Genomic DNA, 17,694 nt, shown 5'->3' with positions numbered 1-17,694 from the left:
ATGGCACACACCAGACCAAAATGCCACAAATTTGATGTTATTGTGTTTAGTAGACTAAGATGAGAAAAAAATTATGTTACACAAAAATTATATGTTTTGTCGTTTCCATGGTAACAGAGTCTGAACATGTCAAAATGTGGACTAATGACCTGAGATCCAATTTGCAGAAATTACTGTTGCTGTTTACATGTTGGACACAAAAAAGCAGCTCACTATCAATATCTACTACAACTTATTATGGAATAAAGAAAAATTCTGGCAAAAAATGAGAAAACATTAATTTCTACATGATTTTCCCTCAAGAAAGAAGTCTTCATCAGCTATTTTTATTTTCAAATTTCAAGAAAAGCCAGCCATTTCACAGTCAATCATCAATATATTTTAATTGAGCAATATAATGTTAATAATAAATAAAAGAAACTTTTATGGGCAAATGCATCCCTACTAAAAAAAATCATTGTAACTATGGTAAAAAATGAGTGGTTTGTTGTCATATTTTTGGTTATTGGGCCCACCAAATTACCTCCCTTTGAGGAGCTCTTTTGTAGCAGGCTTACAACAATAGAAAGTTAAATGGAGGGAAAATCACAAATTGCCTTTGAAATATTGTCTGATGGGTAGATATAACCATGTGTACTTTGAATGAATATTTGAAGCAGGATAATACTTGTAATGATGTTATTATTTCATTGAAATCCTTATCCAACCAAGAAAAAATATGTATTTTGTCCGAGTGTTCTTTGACCTTGTTGCAATCTGGTTACACAGACAAGCTAACAATTTGCCAAACACACAAAGAAATATGTGCAGAGAATTTGAAAAGAAGAAGAAAAAGGCAGACATGTGGTATTTTTGCAATCAATCCATTGATTTGCTGCCACACCTCTTCAAAAGCTGGTGACCGCCATATCAGTGTGGAGATGCATACCACTATTGCCAGGAATACAGGTGTTTTTATTCCTGTTGGGACACGTTAGTATATACTATAGTTATCACTAATTGAATCAACAAAATGAAATAATAACTTTGATTACAAATGTGAGAGAAAAAAATAATCTGGTCAGCAAGTAGGGAATGAAAAAAAGAAAAGAAATTTGTACAAAATATTGGCATGCCGCTTCCTAAAACACACTTCTACCAGATATAAAAGTAACCTAATTTTTTTCTTATATGGCTATAACCCTCTCTCAGAATACTTTTTTCTTCCTTTACTGACCAGAGTATAATTTTTCCCCACACTTCAGATTCAAAATCTGTTTTTCAGAGACAAAAAAAAACATGATCGCCTCCCTGTTCCCAGTTAAATAATTGGTTTTCTGGCAGCCCTTTATAAAAAAGAATCTGTTTCCAAGTTTCTTCTCCACAACACTTACTGCTATATATTATAGAGAGTCTACATATTATAGGATTATAATCATAGACTACATGAAGAAAAACATGAAAATAATTGTCCTGTCCCAGAGTAAATATGAAAATTATGTTTAAAGAGGGGAATAAAGAGGGTATCTGCACAGAAAAACTCGAAATAAAAAATTCAATGTCATGATGAACGTACATCAAAAATTTCTTGCACATTTATCTTTTTATAGATTTCAACAAACACGGTGAATAACAAACCTTTTTCACAGCTGCACGTATAAAAATAAAAAATGGCAAAACAAGTTACATGTACACAAAAATAACCTTTTACCCCCTTTTTTAAAGTTTAAAATCAGAAGTTTTGGGAATTACTTGATGGACTATATACATGTACCTGTGTAGGATAGAATATTTCAGGTCTTCATATATAGGTTAAAATGAAAATTAAGTGCTATGTATGATGAATAAATCTATTTAAATTAATAATATGTTATATGACAATCTATTTCATGCTATGAACAAGAAATGTTCTTATTTTGTTCTTATAAAAAGGAGATGAATTACAGGCTCCTGACTTGGGGCAGGCACATACAAGAATAATGTGGCGGGGTTAAACACTTGTTTGTAAAGCCTTTTAATTTGATCTCATCTAAAACAAATATTGCATATTCCATTATTTCATAATATCAATAATTATACTTAATATTATTTAAAAGCTAGCCAGGAGCGTCTCTACAAAAAGCGTGTTATGGATGTCATATTGAACTTTTTTTTTCAATAATTAAATTTTTGATATTTCAGATATTAAAATCTCTGGGGTAATGGTTTATTTTTCATTTCTTGCCATAATTTATGGATTGAATCAAATTGAATGACATTAAATTATAAAACAGGAGGCTAGTAATCATAGCCTAATAAGGCCAATTGGGGGCTGGTGCTATCAAAAAGGGACAAAAAATATCAGAGGGACAGTCAAACTCATGGATTGAAAATAAACCATAAAACGCCATGGTTAAAATGAAAAAGACAGACTAACAACAATAGTTCACACAACACAACATAGAAAACTCAAGAAATTTATTATGATAAATTTTTGAATAAGATTTAATAAAAAGAAAAAAATCTCACATTTTGAATATTTCTATTGGAAGCTCAAGCGTAACCAATCGCCCCACTTGTGAAAAGGGCTAATTTCTATTTCATTTAATTGTTAATGAAAAAAGTTTTTTTTTAGTTGCAAAATTTGTTTCCCAATCCACTATAAATAAATATGTTTAAACTAATGAAAAAAGTTAATTCTAGATTAATAATTAATTTTAGGTAGCTACTAACTTGCCCGACTAAGATAAAAATAAAGTTGGAAAATTTTTTAGATGGTTGGGCAAGATATTGAAAAGTGGGGCGATAAGGCGTAGGGCGATAAGGTGTGGGGCGATAAGGCTTAGGGCGATAAGGTGTGGGGCGATAAGGCGTAGGGCGATTTGTCATGGATTCCTTCTGTCGTTATAGAAGGCCATTGAAGTCCAGTCACATTGTTTTTCTGTCAATCCTTTTTGTATTGTAGTTGTACTGTAAAAGAACAGAGGGTTTGTATGCATGCTGTAAAAATGACACTTCGGTCGATATTTTTCTCTCATATCCAACACAATTGAACTTTTATATATGACATGTATATAAATGTGATTTCAGTGTTTATCATGTTAATGATGTTTATTTATTTTCAGCAATTTGTAGACTTTGTCGTGAACAAATCATCAAGGCTCCCACAAATTACATGAATTATAGTGGTCCGTGTTTTGACAACCTTGAAACTGGAACTGCAGCAGAGCAGACACATTTGCAGGTAAAATTTGAATGATAACACTACATTATTTGAAGACCCTGAGTTGTCAATAGTCAATCATTTTCCAGAATTGAAACTTAGGCGGGTTGATTCTTCCTTACAAATGTACATCATGTTATAGTTTCAAATAAAGTGACCAGCAATGCAGATTGAAATCAGAACTTGATCTTTAATTCTTCATAGCAGAATTACATACAAAGTATCAGCAGATTATCTAAAACCTTTAAGTACAAGTAAATATATAGAGCAAACTGGTTTTTTTATCCAAGGGGCGGTTATTTCAACAATAAACAGTGAAGTGAATGAACTTCAAGATAATCTACAATTCATCATCATGCAATATAGCAGCTCAATTACAAAATATATCAATTTCTGTAAGCAAATAAAAGAAGATGTGGTATGATTGCCAATGAGACAACTATCCACAAAAGACCAAAATGACACAAACATAAACAATTATAGGTCACTGTACGGCCTTCAAAAATGAGCAAAGCCCATACCGCATATAGTCAGCTATAAAAGGCCCCGATAAGACAATGTAAAACAATTCAAACGAGAAAACTAACGGCCTTATTTATGTAAAAAAATGAACAAGAAAAAAATATGTAACACATAAACAAACACTGAATTACAGGCTCCTGACTTGGAACAGGCACATAAATAAATAATGTGGCAGGGTTAAACATGTTAGCGTTCCACCCCAAAAATAGGCATGGACTTTGCAATATCATTTTCTATGTTCAGTGGACCATGAATTTGGGGTCAAAACTATAATTTGGCATTAAAATTATAAAGATCATATCATGGGGAACATGTGTACTAAGTTTCAAGTTGATTGGACTTCAACTTCTTCAAAAACTACCTTGACCAAAAACTTTAACCTGAAGCGATGCTTTATTTCTGTATGTCTATTCATATTATACATGTATATATATATATAATCCCCTGTACACATATATACTCAATAGTCAATAGTGAGTTTATTGTTTATGTCATGTATGTATGGGATTCTCCTTGTACTCATATGTAGTTTCACTATGACAAGAATAAGAAAGTCTTTAAATAAAAAAATATCAAAACTTTAAAGTTCCAAATTAGTCTGCATAACCACTTCTGCACATGCATGATTGAGGGTGATTGTAAATATCTACATTTTGTGTAGAAAACATATCTCAGCTGAACCCTAACCCATCCATGGATGTATTACTAAGGCCTCTAAGATACATGTAGGTTGTTTTATGTTTTGTTTTTTGTTGTTGTGTATCCCAGAATTAATTATTGTTTCAATTTCAATTAGTGTCTTGTTTAAAATATTCTTAAAAATTCGTTTAATTCAGATGAACACTTTGGAGACAAAAACAAAGAACAAGATTGCAGAAGCAGAAATACCACCGCCTAAAAGAAAGAGGGTAAGAATTACTATACAAAATTGTTTTATAAAATTTATAAGATATCTCATAAACTTGACATTATAAGATATCTTGTAAAAATATTTAAGGTATCTTGTATAATATATTTTATATATTTCATGAGATATTTGATATAGAAAAGTTTATAAGATATCTCATAAACTTTAGAAGATAAAAGATTATCAAGATATCAAATTATGAGATAGATATAGGAAGATGTGGTGTGATTGCCAATGAGACAACTCTCCATCCAAATAACAATTTAAAAAGTAAACCATTATAGGTTAAAGTACGGCCTTCAACACGGAGCCTTGGCTGTATTGAATTCAAAGATTTGGAGCCATCAATCATGGATTTGATGTTTTCAAATTGAGTTTACTAGCAAATTTTTGTTAGCGGAGCCAGTACACATATATATATGTGTCCATCAAATCATAGGTAGATGGCTCCAAATCATGAAAATTATGACATTATACAATGAAATAATTTCAGTATTTTCACAATGGTTCCTAGTTTTTTATGATGCTCTGTGACGCTTACATTCTCTTCTTTCCTAGTTAACTAAGATTTACATGAACAAACATAATGTTTTAAAAATAATCATTACACATGTTTAAACATATCTTTAATTTCTTTTCAGATTTCTTCTCAAATTTTAGATCAAGTAGAGACAAATTCTCAAAGTCAAACGTCTGAAACAGAAATGACATTAAGTCAGGTGTCTGATGCCTCTGTTGTTCAATTTTCAAGACTTGAAAGTTTGAATAATTTCCTCTCCATTTGTAATGTCAGTCCTGTCAAGAGATTAACCAATCTGCTCTCGGAATCAAGTAAAAGAACTGTAAGGAGATACATGGACAAAACAAGGCAGTGTTTTAATGCAGTAGCTGAGACCATTTCCCCCAATGACGGCAATTTTTTGTTTAACTCTGTTCAACAGCAAGAAGAAGAGCAACAGGGGCCATGCAACCAAATAATGAAGGATATTTACCTGAATGCTGGAAGCTGGCAATTTAGAAGACAGGTGCTCTCCATAATTGTTGAAAGGATGTCTTTTGAAGAAGCACAGAATGTAATTAACCTTAGTTGACTACTAAATTCAGGTTTTTGATCACTCTCTCTGAATTTGTTTTATATATATTTAATCATTATTTGTGAATTTGATAACAATACAAATACCTTCATGATCTTATGGTTCAGTCTTGAAATACAATTTAAATGAAAGAATGAATTTAACCTATCTCTTTATCTTCTATAATGTCACATTCTTATTCTTCTTACTACAATTGATGGAATAATAGAGAAATCAACTAAAGTTATGTTTCCGAAACTACTTTCGTAATCTATTCATGCGTGATACACATCCGTGCAGGGATACTTGGATATTGAGCAAATTGAGATTAATTGTCATTTGTTTCTAATCTAATGCATATATAACAAAACAAGAAATATAATAAATACACTATTAAAGCTTCAAAAATGTAAAAACAAAAAAAAATAAATAAAATAAGTAACTATTACTCACAAACTCAACCTAAAAGTCTGAAACATAAAAGTCCTTCAGACTTTTATTCAGTTTGTGAGTTAATTGCCCCGGTTTACACATCAATCACCTCTGGAAAAATCTGTTTAATCCTATAATAACCATTTGATTATTTCAATTAATTGATATTTGGTTTAAATATTCAGTTATGATAAATCAGAGAACATATCATAACCAATGGTTAAGTATTCCATGTTTCTATGTAATAGACACACATGATTGATATCAATGTACTTTTATATTATAGTTTATACCTGGTTTGACTGCTTGGAGGTATTATGAAGCCAAAAAGCATACTGCAAATGTTGGGGTTGGTCTACCAGTTAAAGAACTCGCAGAAAAAAGAGTGAAGATCAACATTGATAGCTTAGAGCATTTTATAGACTTTGTTACATCTAGTCATGTGATTAAAGATTTACCGTATGGCCAAAAGACACTGAAACTAGAAACAGGCGAAGTAGTAACCATTCCAAATGTAATTAGAAGTTTATCATCCAGCGCATTGATAAACCAGTACTATCAGCTATGTGAAGAAGATAACATTTCTCCCCTTGGTAAATAATTATATCATAAAAATGGAAGATTTTCAAATTTCTACAAAATACAAATTATCAATGAACATGGTTTTATTCCTGTTCTTCATCTTGGCAGTCATGAAGGGTCATTTTAAGATATATATGCATGTTAATTTATCAATTATGGATTTTTACCAGGTCAATATGTTAAATATGGACTGCTCTATATGAAATTAACCTAAAACAAAGTCAGAGGTCTATAGAATCAATCAATGTATTATAAGAAGATGTGGTCTTACTTTTGAGAAAATCTCTATCCAATTTATAATGTAGTTTACTTAATAAGAATGTTGCACTATAAATTCTATACTGTATAATACATGTATGTTTAAATAGGTAACGAAGAATATCACATTTTTTGTAAGGTACTAAGTTCAAAATGATGGCTGTTAGAAATCAGCAACCAGTAAATTTTTCAGGATATAATTTAATCTCCCATCACATGCATTGGTTTAATTATATAATTTAGCTTATTATGTTTTAAGTATTTGTACTCCAGAATATAAACTTGATGATTTGTAAAGTTGTCTCTCATGCTTTGTTTTTAATAGGTAAAAGCACTCTTTATAGGATTCTTACAGAATGTGCTGCCTCTGTTCGAACAAGTGTTGAGGGCCTTGATAACTATGTTATGGAAGGATCCCGTGCATTCCAAATTTTAGAGGAATTTTTAGACACCTGGAAAGAAGAAGAATTAAAAAAGCAATTGATAGAATCAAAGAGATACCTGAAAGCAGACTTTAAGGTAATTGCCCTTTTGCATAATGCCACATATATGAATCAGACTGAGTGTGTAAGAAATAAAAATATAAAATCTGCAATTAGGTAGATGATCAACATTATCAATTGACCCCCTAGGAAGTAGCTGTCCTTGAAATCACAATTTTGTACCTTTTTTGTGAAAGTTTTTGACTTTTTCAAAAATCTTCCTCTCTGAAACTTAACTTTGCCAAAATCATCTGGATTTAATCTGAATGTTTCTTTATAGGGTATCTAGTTAATAAAAGTTTTGACCAATCAAAAACATGGAGAACATAGGGGTAAAATGCAGGTTTTGACTTATACATCTATCTAATAACTAGAGTGGTTAGAACAAAATAGAGAAAATCCTTAGTTAAAATTGAAATTACTGGTGATTTCAGGCTCTCATTTGACTCATGTTTTAATACCTTATTTTCAATAATCTATAGGTACATTTGGCTAGACAAACAAATATTCAAGACCACTGCATGGCTTATGGTCTCAGCATTCCAGGGAATCAGTTACAGCTTGCATGTTCCCATTCGCATGACCAACGATGCAAAAGTTGCTTAGAAATTAAAGAAGTTTTAGAGAAGGTGATTAGTGTGGCAGAAAGTAAGGAGATGGTTAACAAAGATGCGATAATGTTTAAGGTAAAATTCAATTTTTTTTTAAACCATATGTTATGCTAAGTTATTTATGAACAAAGTTTAACAGCAGGAAAGGAAAATAAATCAAAATCAACATCAATACCTGAAAACTGTTTAAAAAATTTTAAGATTAGTTCCATGTGTGTCCCTTCTGCCATGCTTTGTGTGTTGGTATAGAAATACCAGGCCTCTGTCCTACCTGCGTATCAATCCATCTCATATATTTAAAAATAATCATCAATATTTCCCAAATGATTGAGAATCAAAATATTACTTATTTAAGAAAAATGGCAAATATTTATCCAAACCAGTAAAAACTACACTCAAATTTGGCAAACTTAAGGGATATTCTATGAACATAGTTTACATACGAATTTCAGGGCAGTGCATGAACTTTTTCATTAAGAAAGACCCTGTAGTAGTAATATGAATTTCATTTATTAATGACAACAAATTAAGAAAATGTTATAATATTATATACTACAGCTGTGCTATTTTAGCAGTCAAATTGCATTTACTGTACATACAGTCACTGACCGTATATTACCTTGTTTATGACGTTGACAATGCCGTTCCATACAGTTTTATTTATGACGTTAATAAAGCATACAGGTTTGAAAAAAATTAATGTCGTCCACTCCAAATTAAAAAAAACAATGATTTTTACCCTAAATACTTCATTTAGAACAGTTATAAGAGCTGCAGTATATAAAGAATAACCATAAATTGTCTCGAAATATAAAAGTTATTTGTACTCAGCTTGAAACAGGTAGAAATGCTCGACACAGCCTTGCTTTCTACCTGTTTCTATGCATTGTACAAATAACATTGATATTTCGAGACAATGTATTGTTATTCTATATTTGTCTGTTGTTTCCATGCCAGCAGTTATTTACTTGCTTGATATTATTACTTTAATTTACCATTTTAAAACAAATTTTCAATTATTTTAGGTTGAGAAGGCTGTTGAAGGAATTAAAGAACTACAAAAACATCTGTTAAGGTCTAAAAATCAAGAACTTGCCAGAACAGATATAGCTAAAGAAATGAATGTTAATGATGTCATCATTACTTGTGATTGGGCAATGAAATTTTTGCCAAGAAGATATCGGGAGGGCCAAATGGATTGGTTCGCTAAAAGGGGAATTAACTGGCATGTGTCAGTATCATTGGTAAAACTGGAAACAAAGATGTGCAGCTTTTCTCATATTCACATATTTAACAATCAAACTTCACAGGATGCACCAACAACTACTGCAGTTATTTGTGATGTTGTGAAAGATTTAGAGGCAGCTATTCCCAATTTAAAAGAAATATCTATCTTCAGTGATAATGCTGGTTGTTATAAGAGCACTTTGACATTATTAACTTTACCTCATGAAATAGGTTCCAAACTTTCCACATACAACTTCAGCGAAGCTCAAAATGGAAAAGGTAATTTAAAAAAATATTTAATCTAAGAGAAGGGATGATTTTCAAAAATCTTTTATGAAACTAAGTTGCTAATTGGAACTAAACTTGTTTATTGTGGCTCTTAGGATGTCCTCTTTTTAAAATTGAACTAATCTTTTGATTTGACTATGACCCTTGCAACTAGAAATTGGTAATATGCATAGATGCCAGGTGAATGATACATGCTCCTAAGAGGTTGTTTGTAATAAGACAGCCCTATGACACATAAGAAAATCTAACTTAATTAAACCTTACGAATAAAATACATTAAGTAAAACAAGAAAGTACATTAAAGTCTTAAAATTACTATTACAGGTCCTTGTGACAGGAAGGCAGCTCATGCCAAGTTTGCAATTAAAAGATACATCAATGAAGGCAGAGATGTAACAACAGCCTATGATATGAAAAAGGTTTGTTTTTCTTTTGTAAAACCTTACAAGTTTGTAAAAGAACATTCTTCTATTCACTGAAATTTTCAAGAATTTGCAAGTTTAAAAATGCATTTTTTCCTGGAATTAATTAAAAATGTATTATTATGTGGATCTGCAATACAGTTGCCTTAAGTGGATTCAATAATATTCATATTTATGCTTTATACACCTAATCTTTGAATCTTGATGGGTACCTATTAAAAATCAGGGATATAACAGCAGGTCTTGTTTTATATTGTTTCTATTGAATTCATTTAGTATCCAATCTTTTGTAGGCACTTGATAAAGTACCAGGACAACCTTACAGGGTGAAGGTTGTGGACACAATCCATGATTTAGATGTCACCAAGAATAAAGATACCATCACCAATATTACAAGTTTTTACAACTTTAGATTTGAAAATAGTCATTTGAGGATGTGGCAGGCATACAATATTGGTGAAGGTATTACTTTTATATTCAACCTAAAGAAAGAAAAAAAAGATTACCAATAACATATTGTTTTAAACATAACACGACCACTGAAAATAATTTACTGAACTAGTATATATTGGTTTAGGGGCCAGCTGAAGGACGCCTCCGGGTGCAGGAATTTCTCGCTACAGTGAAGACCTGTTGGTGACCTTGCGCTGGTTTTTTTTCTATGGTCGGGTTGTTGTCTCTTTGACACATTCCCCATTTCCATTCTCAATTTTATTGCATACTTCATTTTGTACTTAGAATGCCCACCATTTAATGTCAGCCAGATAATAAATAGAGCCTTTTGATAAAAAAAAAAAAAGGCCACAAATTCTTAGACTAGAATGTATGCTATAAAACTTCAGGTAATTTTATATCATAGTGTCATAAAAATAAATTCAATTTTCATTTCAGGAAAGCTTGTGACTTTAAAATTATCAAAGAATTCTGTGCAGTTAAAAGTACTTAATGACTGGACAGAGATGCCTTTTACCGATCTCATTACTGAAGGTAATTTTATAATTATTTCATTTACTAACTGTCATGTACCAAAGAGGCTCAGGGATGAAAGATACCAAAGAAACAGTCAAACTCATAAATCGAAAATGAACTGACAATGCCATGGCTAAAAATGAAAAAGACATATAGACAATAATAGTACACATGACACAAGATAGAAAACTAAAGAATAAACAACACAAACCCCACCAAAAACTAGGGGTGATATCAGGGTAAGCAGATTCTGCTCCATATGTGGCACCCGTCCTGTTGCTTATGTGATAACAAATCTGTTAAATTGTCTGATTCGGTACACCAAATTCATGAAAGGGAAGTGGATTGTAGTTACGACGTAAGGAACATATCCAAACTTAAGCACACTTGGAAGATAATGATCATAATTATAATTTGTTACAAAACGGAGAAAACCAACACAAAATTCAATAAACCTTGTTATCTTCTTATGCATCATTTAAATTCCCTGTTTGTGGGTTACAGGATTATGGGTGTAGACAGAATCTTGTTATAGTTAATCAGACTGTCCAATGTTGAAAAATATTCATATAATTAGTATTTTTGTCCTTTTTATGTTCCTGGTCCACTTCTGGCATAATCTTTTTCAAAAATCTTCTGATGAGAATGGCCCAATTGGAACTGCGCATGGTTACATGTAGTAAATTTGAATTTTACTGTGTTTTTTTTTTTTTGAAACATATTTTATTTTATTTATCCTCTTTTTAGGAACAGAACAGGTTTCAAAACAGCAAAAGCAGACATTTATTTGTCCCATGGATGGCTGCATCAGGGAGTTCAAGAACCGAATCAGTCTTGATCAACACCTCCTTCAAGGCAGCTGTGAATACAAGCTGGAGAAAGGCCCATTAAAAGATCAGGCAAAAGTACTGTATGCCCAAAAGCTTTCCAATAATGTACAGCATTGTCCTGATATGCAAGCTGCCTTACTACAAAATGCATCTATTCCAGGTTTGAGTGTCAAAGAAATGGGATTGGCATTGAAAATGAAAAAGAAAAAGATTTTCTTTAGTGTCAAACAGAAGGAATTTATGACAGATTTATTTAACCAAGGGGAAAAATCTGGCTCCAAAATAGACCCTTATACGGCTGCAGAACATATGAGATCTGGTGCATATATGTTTAAGAAAGATGAGTTCTTAACTGCCCAGCAGATAAGTGGTTTTTTTTCTAGATTGGCACAACAACAGAGAAAAACAGATAAGAATGACTATAAATCTGCTAAGTCTGAAATTGTCAGATCACAACTGAAAACAGAGATTTTAGAGACAATCGAAGACTAAACAAGTGCTATTGATATTTTATACAAAATAAATTTGATTTTGCCATCACTTGATATCCGTCAGCAGCAATAAAAAAAACTTTCCAAAATTTTGTTCTGTCACAACAGAACAGGTTTAAAACACATCATTTGTGACAAAAGTCTTCAGACACAATACAAGTCTAAGTGGGGATCATAAATTGCTGTTTAATTTAAGGGAAAGACAAACACTTAAAAGACTTCAATACAAATTAGAAAAAAATAAGCTATAAATAAAGAGTACAGAGAAATTTATATGATAAGTTAAGTACCTAGTTTTAAAATGCACTAAATTAAATGAGCTTACACTTCTGAAGTTCTGTTATATTTAAGATTAAATTTGAACATAGTGAAACATGATACGTATTGCAATTTAAATTAAAGTTATCACATTTTTGATCTGAAATCTCTGAACCAATTATCCTAACAACATATGGCCATATAATCATGATATATCTGACTTTTCAAACATAATGCTACATGTTTTTGTGAAATTTGTGAAATGTAAAGATGCTGATGTTTGTTTTGATATTTTATTTGTTGCACATTTGAATGTATGAACTATTCATTTGAATACTGGTTCATCTTTTCTTTTTGTCAATATGTACAAACTTGATTAGGTGATATTTCTGTAACCATAGCAGTTTTAACTTACTTATGAGAATTGCTTGAAAGTTTTGTCATACATGTACAATGTCTTTGATATACTTGTTGAATTAATGTTATTCTTAAAGTGCAGACATGTTGGCACTGTTGGCACTGTTAGCATTTTAGTTTTAAGTGAACCGAATTAGCATTTTTAACATGACTATTCTAACGCAATTTGTTTGTATCATTGAATTTCTATTTGCTACCACTCTGCATAAATTCAACAATCTACCATAACTAAGGTTCTTCTTGAACAGATGCAAGAAGCAGCCATATTGGATTGAACATTATATTTTCCTAAAAAAACAAGCAAATTTTAAAAAATGTTTCCCTAAAACTACTTTTCATCAGTTTATATCCTAATTTAAAGCATTAACAAAGCTGTAAAACATTCAATGTTAATGTTTTACACTGGAAGTATTCATATGATGTCATGATGTTGCTATGAAGGTTAGGTGCCAAAGAAGTCAACAATGCTTTGTGGAATTTTTGGTTTAAGCAACTTTATGTACAAATAAAAAAACAGAAACAATACTTTTATTGACTATTGCATTAGAATGGACATAGCTGTATTGTTTACATGTGCTACATGTGCCTAGGTAAACTCAATTTGCAACAGTAATATCTATGTTTTATGTATAAAAAGGTTAAAATACAATACAGTTATCTTCTAAATTACCTTAATTGTACCAATATAAGATTAATATTATAATGAAATTTGCATGTACTTCGAAGGTGTTTTACTTGATTTTGAAAATTTAAGATGGACAAGCATTTTAGCCACAATTTTATAAATAGCAAATTTTGTTGATCTGTATCAGTTGAAAACTAATATGCACAATCAGTTCTTTCTTCTCTCTGTGTTAAATTACAAATATGAATATAAAAAAATGAAAAAATACATACTCATTTTGAGAACAACAAAAAAATGTAAAATTATGGAAATTCGGTAACCATAGCAACCATTTTTATTAAATTTCATGAAGCAAAAATATTTTTCTGGACTGAAAGTATTTACTGATTAATTTTGTTACATTGTAAGGAATTTAATGCCATGTCTGTATTGTGTAAATATGTAATTTACTTGGATCTTTATTGACTTGTAGAAAAATACAATTTACAGAATTTGAAAATCTTGTGTTTTTCATTCATTTATCATATTTTTTGTAATTATTTGCCCATTAATTTTTTTTTATAATTTGAAAGCCCTTAATAGGGGGTTTCTAAATATACCTCACTTTTAACTGGGAGACGCTGCATTTTTGAAAAAAATCCACTTGAACATCCTGTATTTACGCGTTTTTTACTGAAATCCAAATTTGCCATTTGACCATATTTTTACTAGCTGGTAGCAGAATAATTGATAATTGTGAATGGGAATCATATGTGAATTTTAAAGAGATTAGAGGTCATTTATATAATGTTATTAAGAAAAAAAGGTTATGTTATACATGAAAAAAGTATTAAACAGTGCAAAATGTCGTTTTTTCAATTTTTCAAGAGTTAAAATATGACCTTTTATTGCTAAAATCAACCCATGTGGTTTCCATGGCAACCGGGATATTTTGGAAATTTTTTTTGCCTGTTATTGCCTTTAGGTAAGGTACTGGCTTTTATGTTAAAGTTTCATCAAAATCTGAGACCATGTGTGCCAGACCCTATTAGAATTTCTTTGGTGGTTACAGAGAATGGCAGATGGTCGCCCTGCGTTTGAATGAATCACTGCAGAAGTTTATTAAGGCTATCTTAATCTTTTTATATTCATGACCAGACATCGGAATTACTTTATATTTGTGCATTACATAAAGATATAGAACATTTAAAAAATGCTGACTTAGAAGAATATTTTTTTAGGGAACTGCACTCTGAAAGATGTCAGCTGTGACCTTTATTTGCTAACATCCGCTTAATTTCATTCTAGTGAATAGTTCTCTCATTTGTAATCATACCACATTTCGGAATTTTCATATTCATATTTTAATTATCAATTAAAATCACAAGATCTTACAGTTTATGTCTGTATATCACAAGCATATTACAGGGCAGCCTTAGCTACCGTTCATTGATCATAACGTTTATTTATAAGTAATAATGTTTGTTATAACTATCTGATATAGAATTAAATTGAGTGTCGACATACCATTGCGTTTAATCGGTATTTATATGATGATGTACATGAGAAAATGGAGAAGTTTGTTACATTTTATTTCGACGTATGCATTTAATGATATATAAGGTTGTCGTGTTTTGGGAAAGTATAACTATATATATATATATACATGTATGCAACTGCTTTTGACACTGTTTCGGTTAGTAGTATGTCAACACCTAAGCATCCCTTATGGTCGCCGTGCATATATGAATAACAAGTTGGGTATAAATCAAAGGACAGTTATCTATCGACAAAAAGAACAGACATTTATAAGTAAAATAGAAAACTGTCTTTATAATGTGACCAAAATGCAAATCTTAGTTTTTTAAAACAGAAAAATAACTGGATCAGATACAGATCTTCTAGCTCTTGCTTCCTGTTAATGTTTCCAAGCCTTCATGTTATTGTTTTAAAGCCTTCCTGTTATTGTTTCAAAGCCTTCCTGTTATTGTTCCCAAGCCAGCTCAATTTAGCTTTTATTTCTTGAAAAGTGAAAGAAAAAGCGCACCGGACGCAACCAATTTATAAATCGTAAATTGCACTAAGTTTTAAATGACAAAAATCACCTATATGAGACAGAACTTATGCATTTGTCACCATGATCACTAGTTATTCAAACGACTGTTTAACCGTTGTATGTTGAAACAAACATTATACATGTTAAAGAAATGAAACTTTAACTACATTCGACATTTATGTAAATGGTATAGCCATACTTTATGATTGTGCTGATCAAAGAGTAACTGTTGTTAATATTGCCAGCTTTGCTTTCAAACTATAAGGTTGCTTTGTTATTAAAGCTGTTACCATTTCTTTAATATCAAATAGTTAAACCCATCTGAGGATCATCACCGTGGTGAAGGAAATACTTAAGATAAAGATTTCTTTCATATACCCAATTCTTTCGGACAATAGAAAACAGTTTTTTTTAAATCTGAATGAAGACGAATTCCATAAGTCTTTTCAGTTTTTTTCTTTCTTTCTTCTTGTACTGCAGAAACTCTCCACATTGTTTCTCTTTCCAAATGCTGTATTAATTATTCAATCTTACACCTTGTCTGTTTGATTACCATGTCTGATATTTTCATTCAAGCAGACTTGCATTCTCTTTAATTTTCAAAATCTTACTAAAGGAATTCTTCATTTACAATGGTAATATTAATTGAAGAGAGTATTAGGGATGGTTCTGTTTTTTGTGGTACCAGGAAAATAATAAGTTCTGTTAATGGTTCATCTATACTGCTGTAAAGACTTAAAGTGTTCATGAAATTCCTTGAAGATTTTTCATGAATAAATCCATTTCATATCTTATATTTTCGTGTCTTTACCTGTAATATTCATTTATATATTTATATTTTTTCGATTCGTATGTCAATCAAAAAATACTATATGAACGTGAATGAAAAATATATAACATCCGATAAAACGTCCTGTAAACTATGCAATTAATTAAATAATTTGTTAAAAAGGAGTTAGAAATATGTAAGACTAAGAGTTAAAAAATGGGCGGAAATGTTGTTTGCATTGCGGATATTGTATTTCTTAAGGATCCGCAGGAAGTTATAGTTATTGTAATTGATCAAAATACCACAGATAGTTTTAGATAAATTAATTCAGTCAAAACTCACTATGTTTTTGGCACCGAATACTTTTATAATACGACAGTGATATGCATACTTTGATTGAAGCTAAAGGTTCAGTAGATGACCACCCAGAAAACCACACATATCTACAAGTTGATAGATTGATAGTACTTTTAAAAACTTTTCGAGTACCGACGACCGAGATGGTTACTTCAACATGTCAAGTCCAATAGAACATGAGATTATTATAGAAATTTGCTGCTGTTTTATTTCCCTTTACAACAGGTCACATTTGGACTAAAGTATTGGAAAAAGGCAGAACTTATACAAACCCTTTCGTCTTTAGAATGATTAAATACTTTAATATTGGTTAAAATATTTCTGATGTGGCATGATAAATATATCTCTGGTCATTCATAGCACATTCATTGCTGTCAATAGTTAAGCGTGCAATATTTTAATTGTTAAGCTGTGTATGCATATTAATGCAATTATATGGTTGTTTTCCCAAGACTCGTACATATATATCTCAAGTCTATAAGAAATCCAACCAACAAATTTGAAATATGTTTGGTACGGACGATACTGCACAAATAGGGAAATTTCAAAAGTGTTATAGTTGATGTGTTTCCCTCGGTTTTAGATTGTAACCCGGATTTGTTTTCTCTCAACCGATTTATGACTTTGGAACATCGGTATGCTCCTGTTGCCTTTTTTATTCATGACAAATATTTTTAGACAACATATGACTAACGTCAGGAATTTCTTGTTAAAATGCAATTTTCTTGTTCTTATACATATTACAGAAAGAAATGAACAAAAATAACCGACATAACAATGCAACAAACCACGGTGAACAAACACAGAAACCCACTCATGAAATGCTCGTATGGATGCTCACACTTTAGCATTGTAGTTTCACAAATCTTCAAAACTATATATGGTTATAAGTTATCAGTGATTCCTTGTCGATTCCCTACAATAACCAAATGATTGAATATCAAATACTTCGTTATAC

At 31.0% G+C, this 17,694-nt stretch overlaps 1 protein-coding gene across 1 annotated transcript; it reads left to right on the top strand.

The window, feature by feature from the left end:
- The first annotated feature begins 302 nt into the window (after positions 1-302).
- Positions 303-14,628, top strand: LOC134711848 (uncharacterized). Its single transcript, XM_063572780.1, has 12 exons — positions 303-972; positions 3,084-3,202; positions 4,540-4,611; positions 5,252-5,683; positions 6,402-6,708; positions 7,281-7,474; positions 7,920-8,123; positions 9,074-9,554; positions 9,888-9,982; positions 10,279-10,447; positions 10,877-10,972; positions 11,702-14,628. The coding sequence occupies exons 1-12, from the start codon at positions 630-632 to the stop codon at positions 12,274-12,276; spliced, it is 3,087 nt and encodes a 1,028-aa protein (XP_063428850.1). The 5' UTR covers positions 303-629; the 3' UTR covers positions 12,277-14,628.
- Positions 14,629-17,694: the final 3,066 nt, after the last annotated feature.

The sequence above is a fragment of the Mytilus trossulus genome, chromosome 3 (genome assembly GCF_036588685.1).
Source record: "Mytilus trossulus isolate FHL-02 chromosome 3, PNRI_Mtr1.1.1.hap1, whole genome shotgun sequence".
Lineage (NCBI taxonomy): Eukaryota > Metazoa > Mollusca > Bivalvia > Mytilida > Mytilidae > Mytilus > Mytilus trossulus.
This window is presented reverse-complemented; position numbering and strand designations above follow the sequence as displayed.

Excerpts from the sequence above, each read along its gene's own strand:
- LOC134711848 (XM_063572780.1), top strand. The coding sequence starts at position 630 with ATGTGTACTTTGAATGAATATTTGAAGCAGGATAATACTTGTAATGAT. Across the intron at positions 5,684-6,401 it reads CTTTTGAAGAAGCACAGAAT|TTTATACCTGGTTTGACTGC; the intron begins GTAATTAACCTT and ends TTTATATTATAG. Across the intron at positions 10,973-11,701 it reads TACCGATCTCATTACTGAAG|GAACAGAACAGGTTTCAAAA; the intron begins GTAATTTTATAA and ends TCCTCTTTTTAG.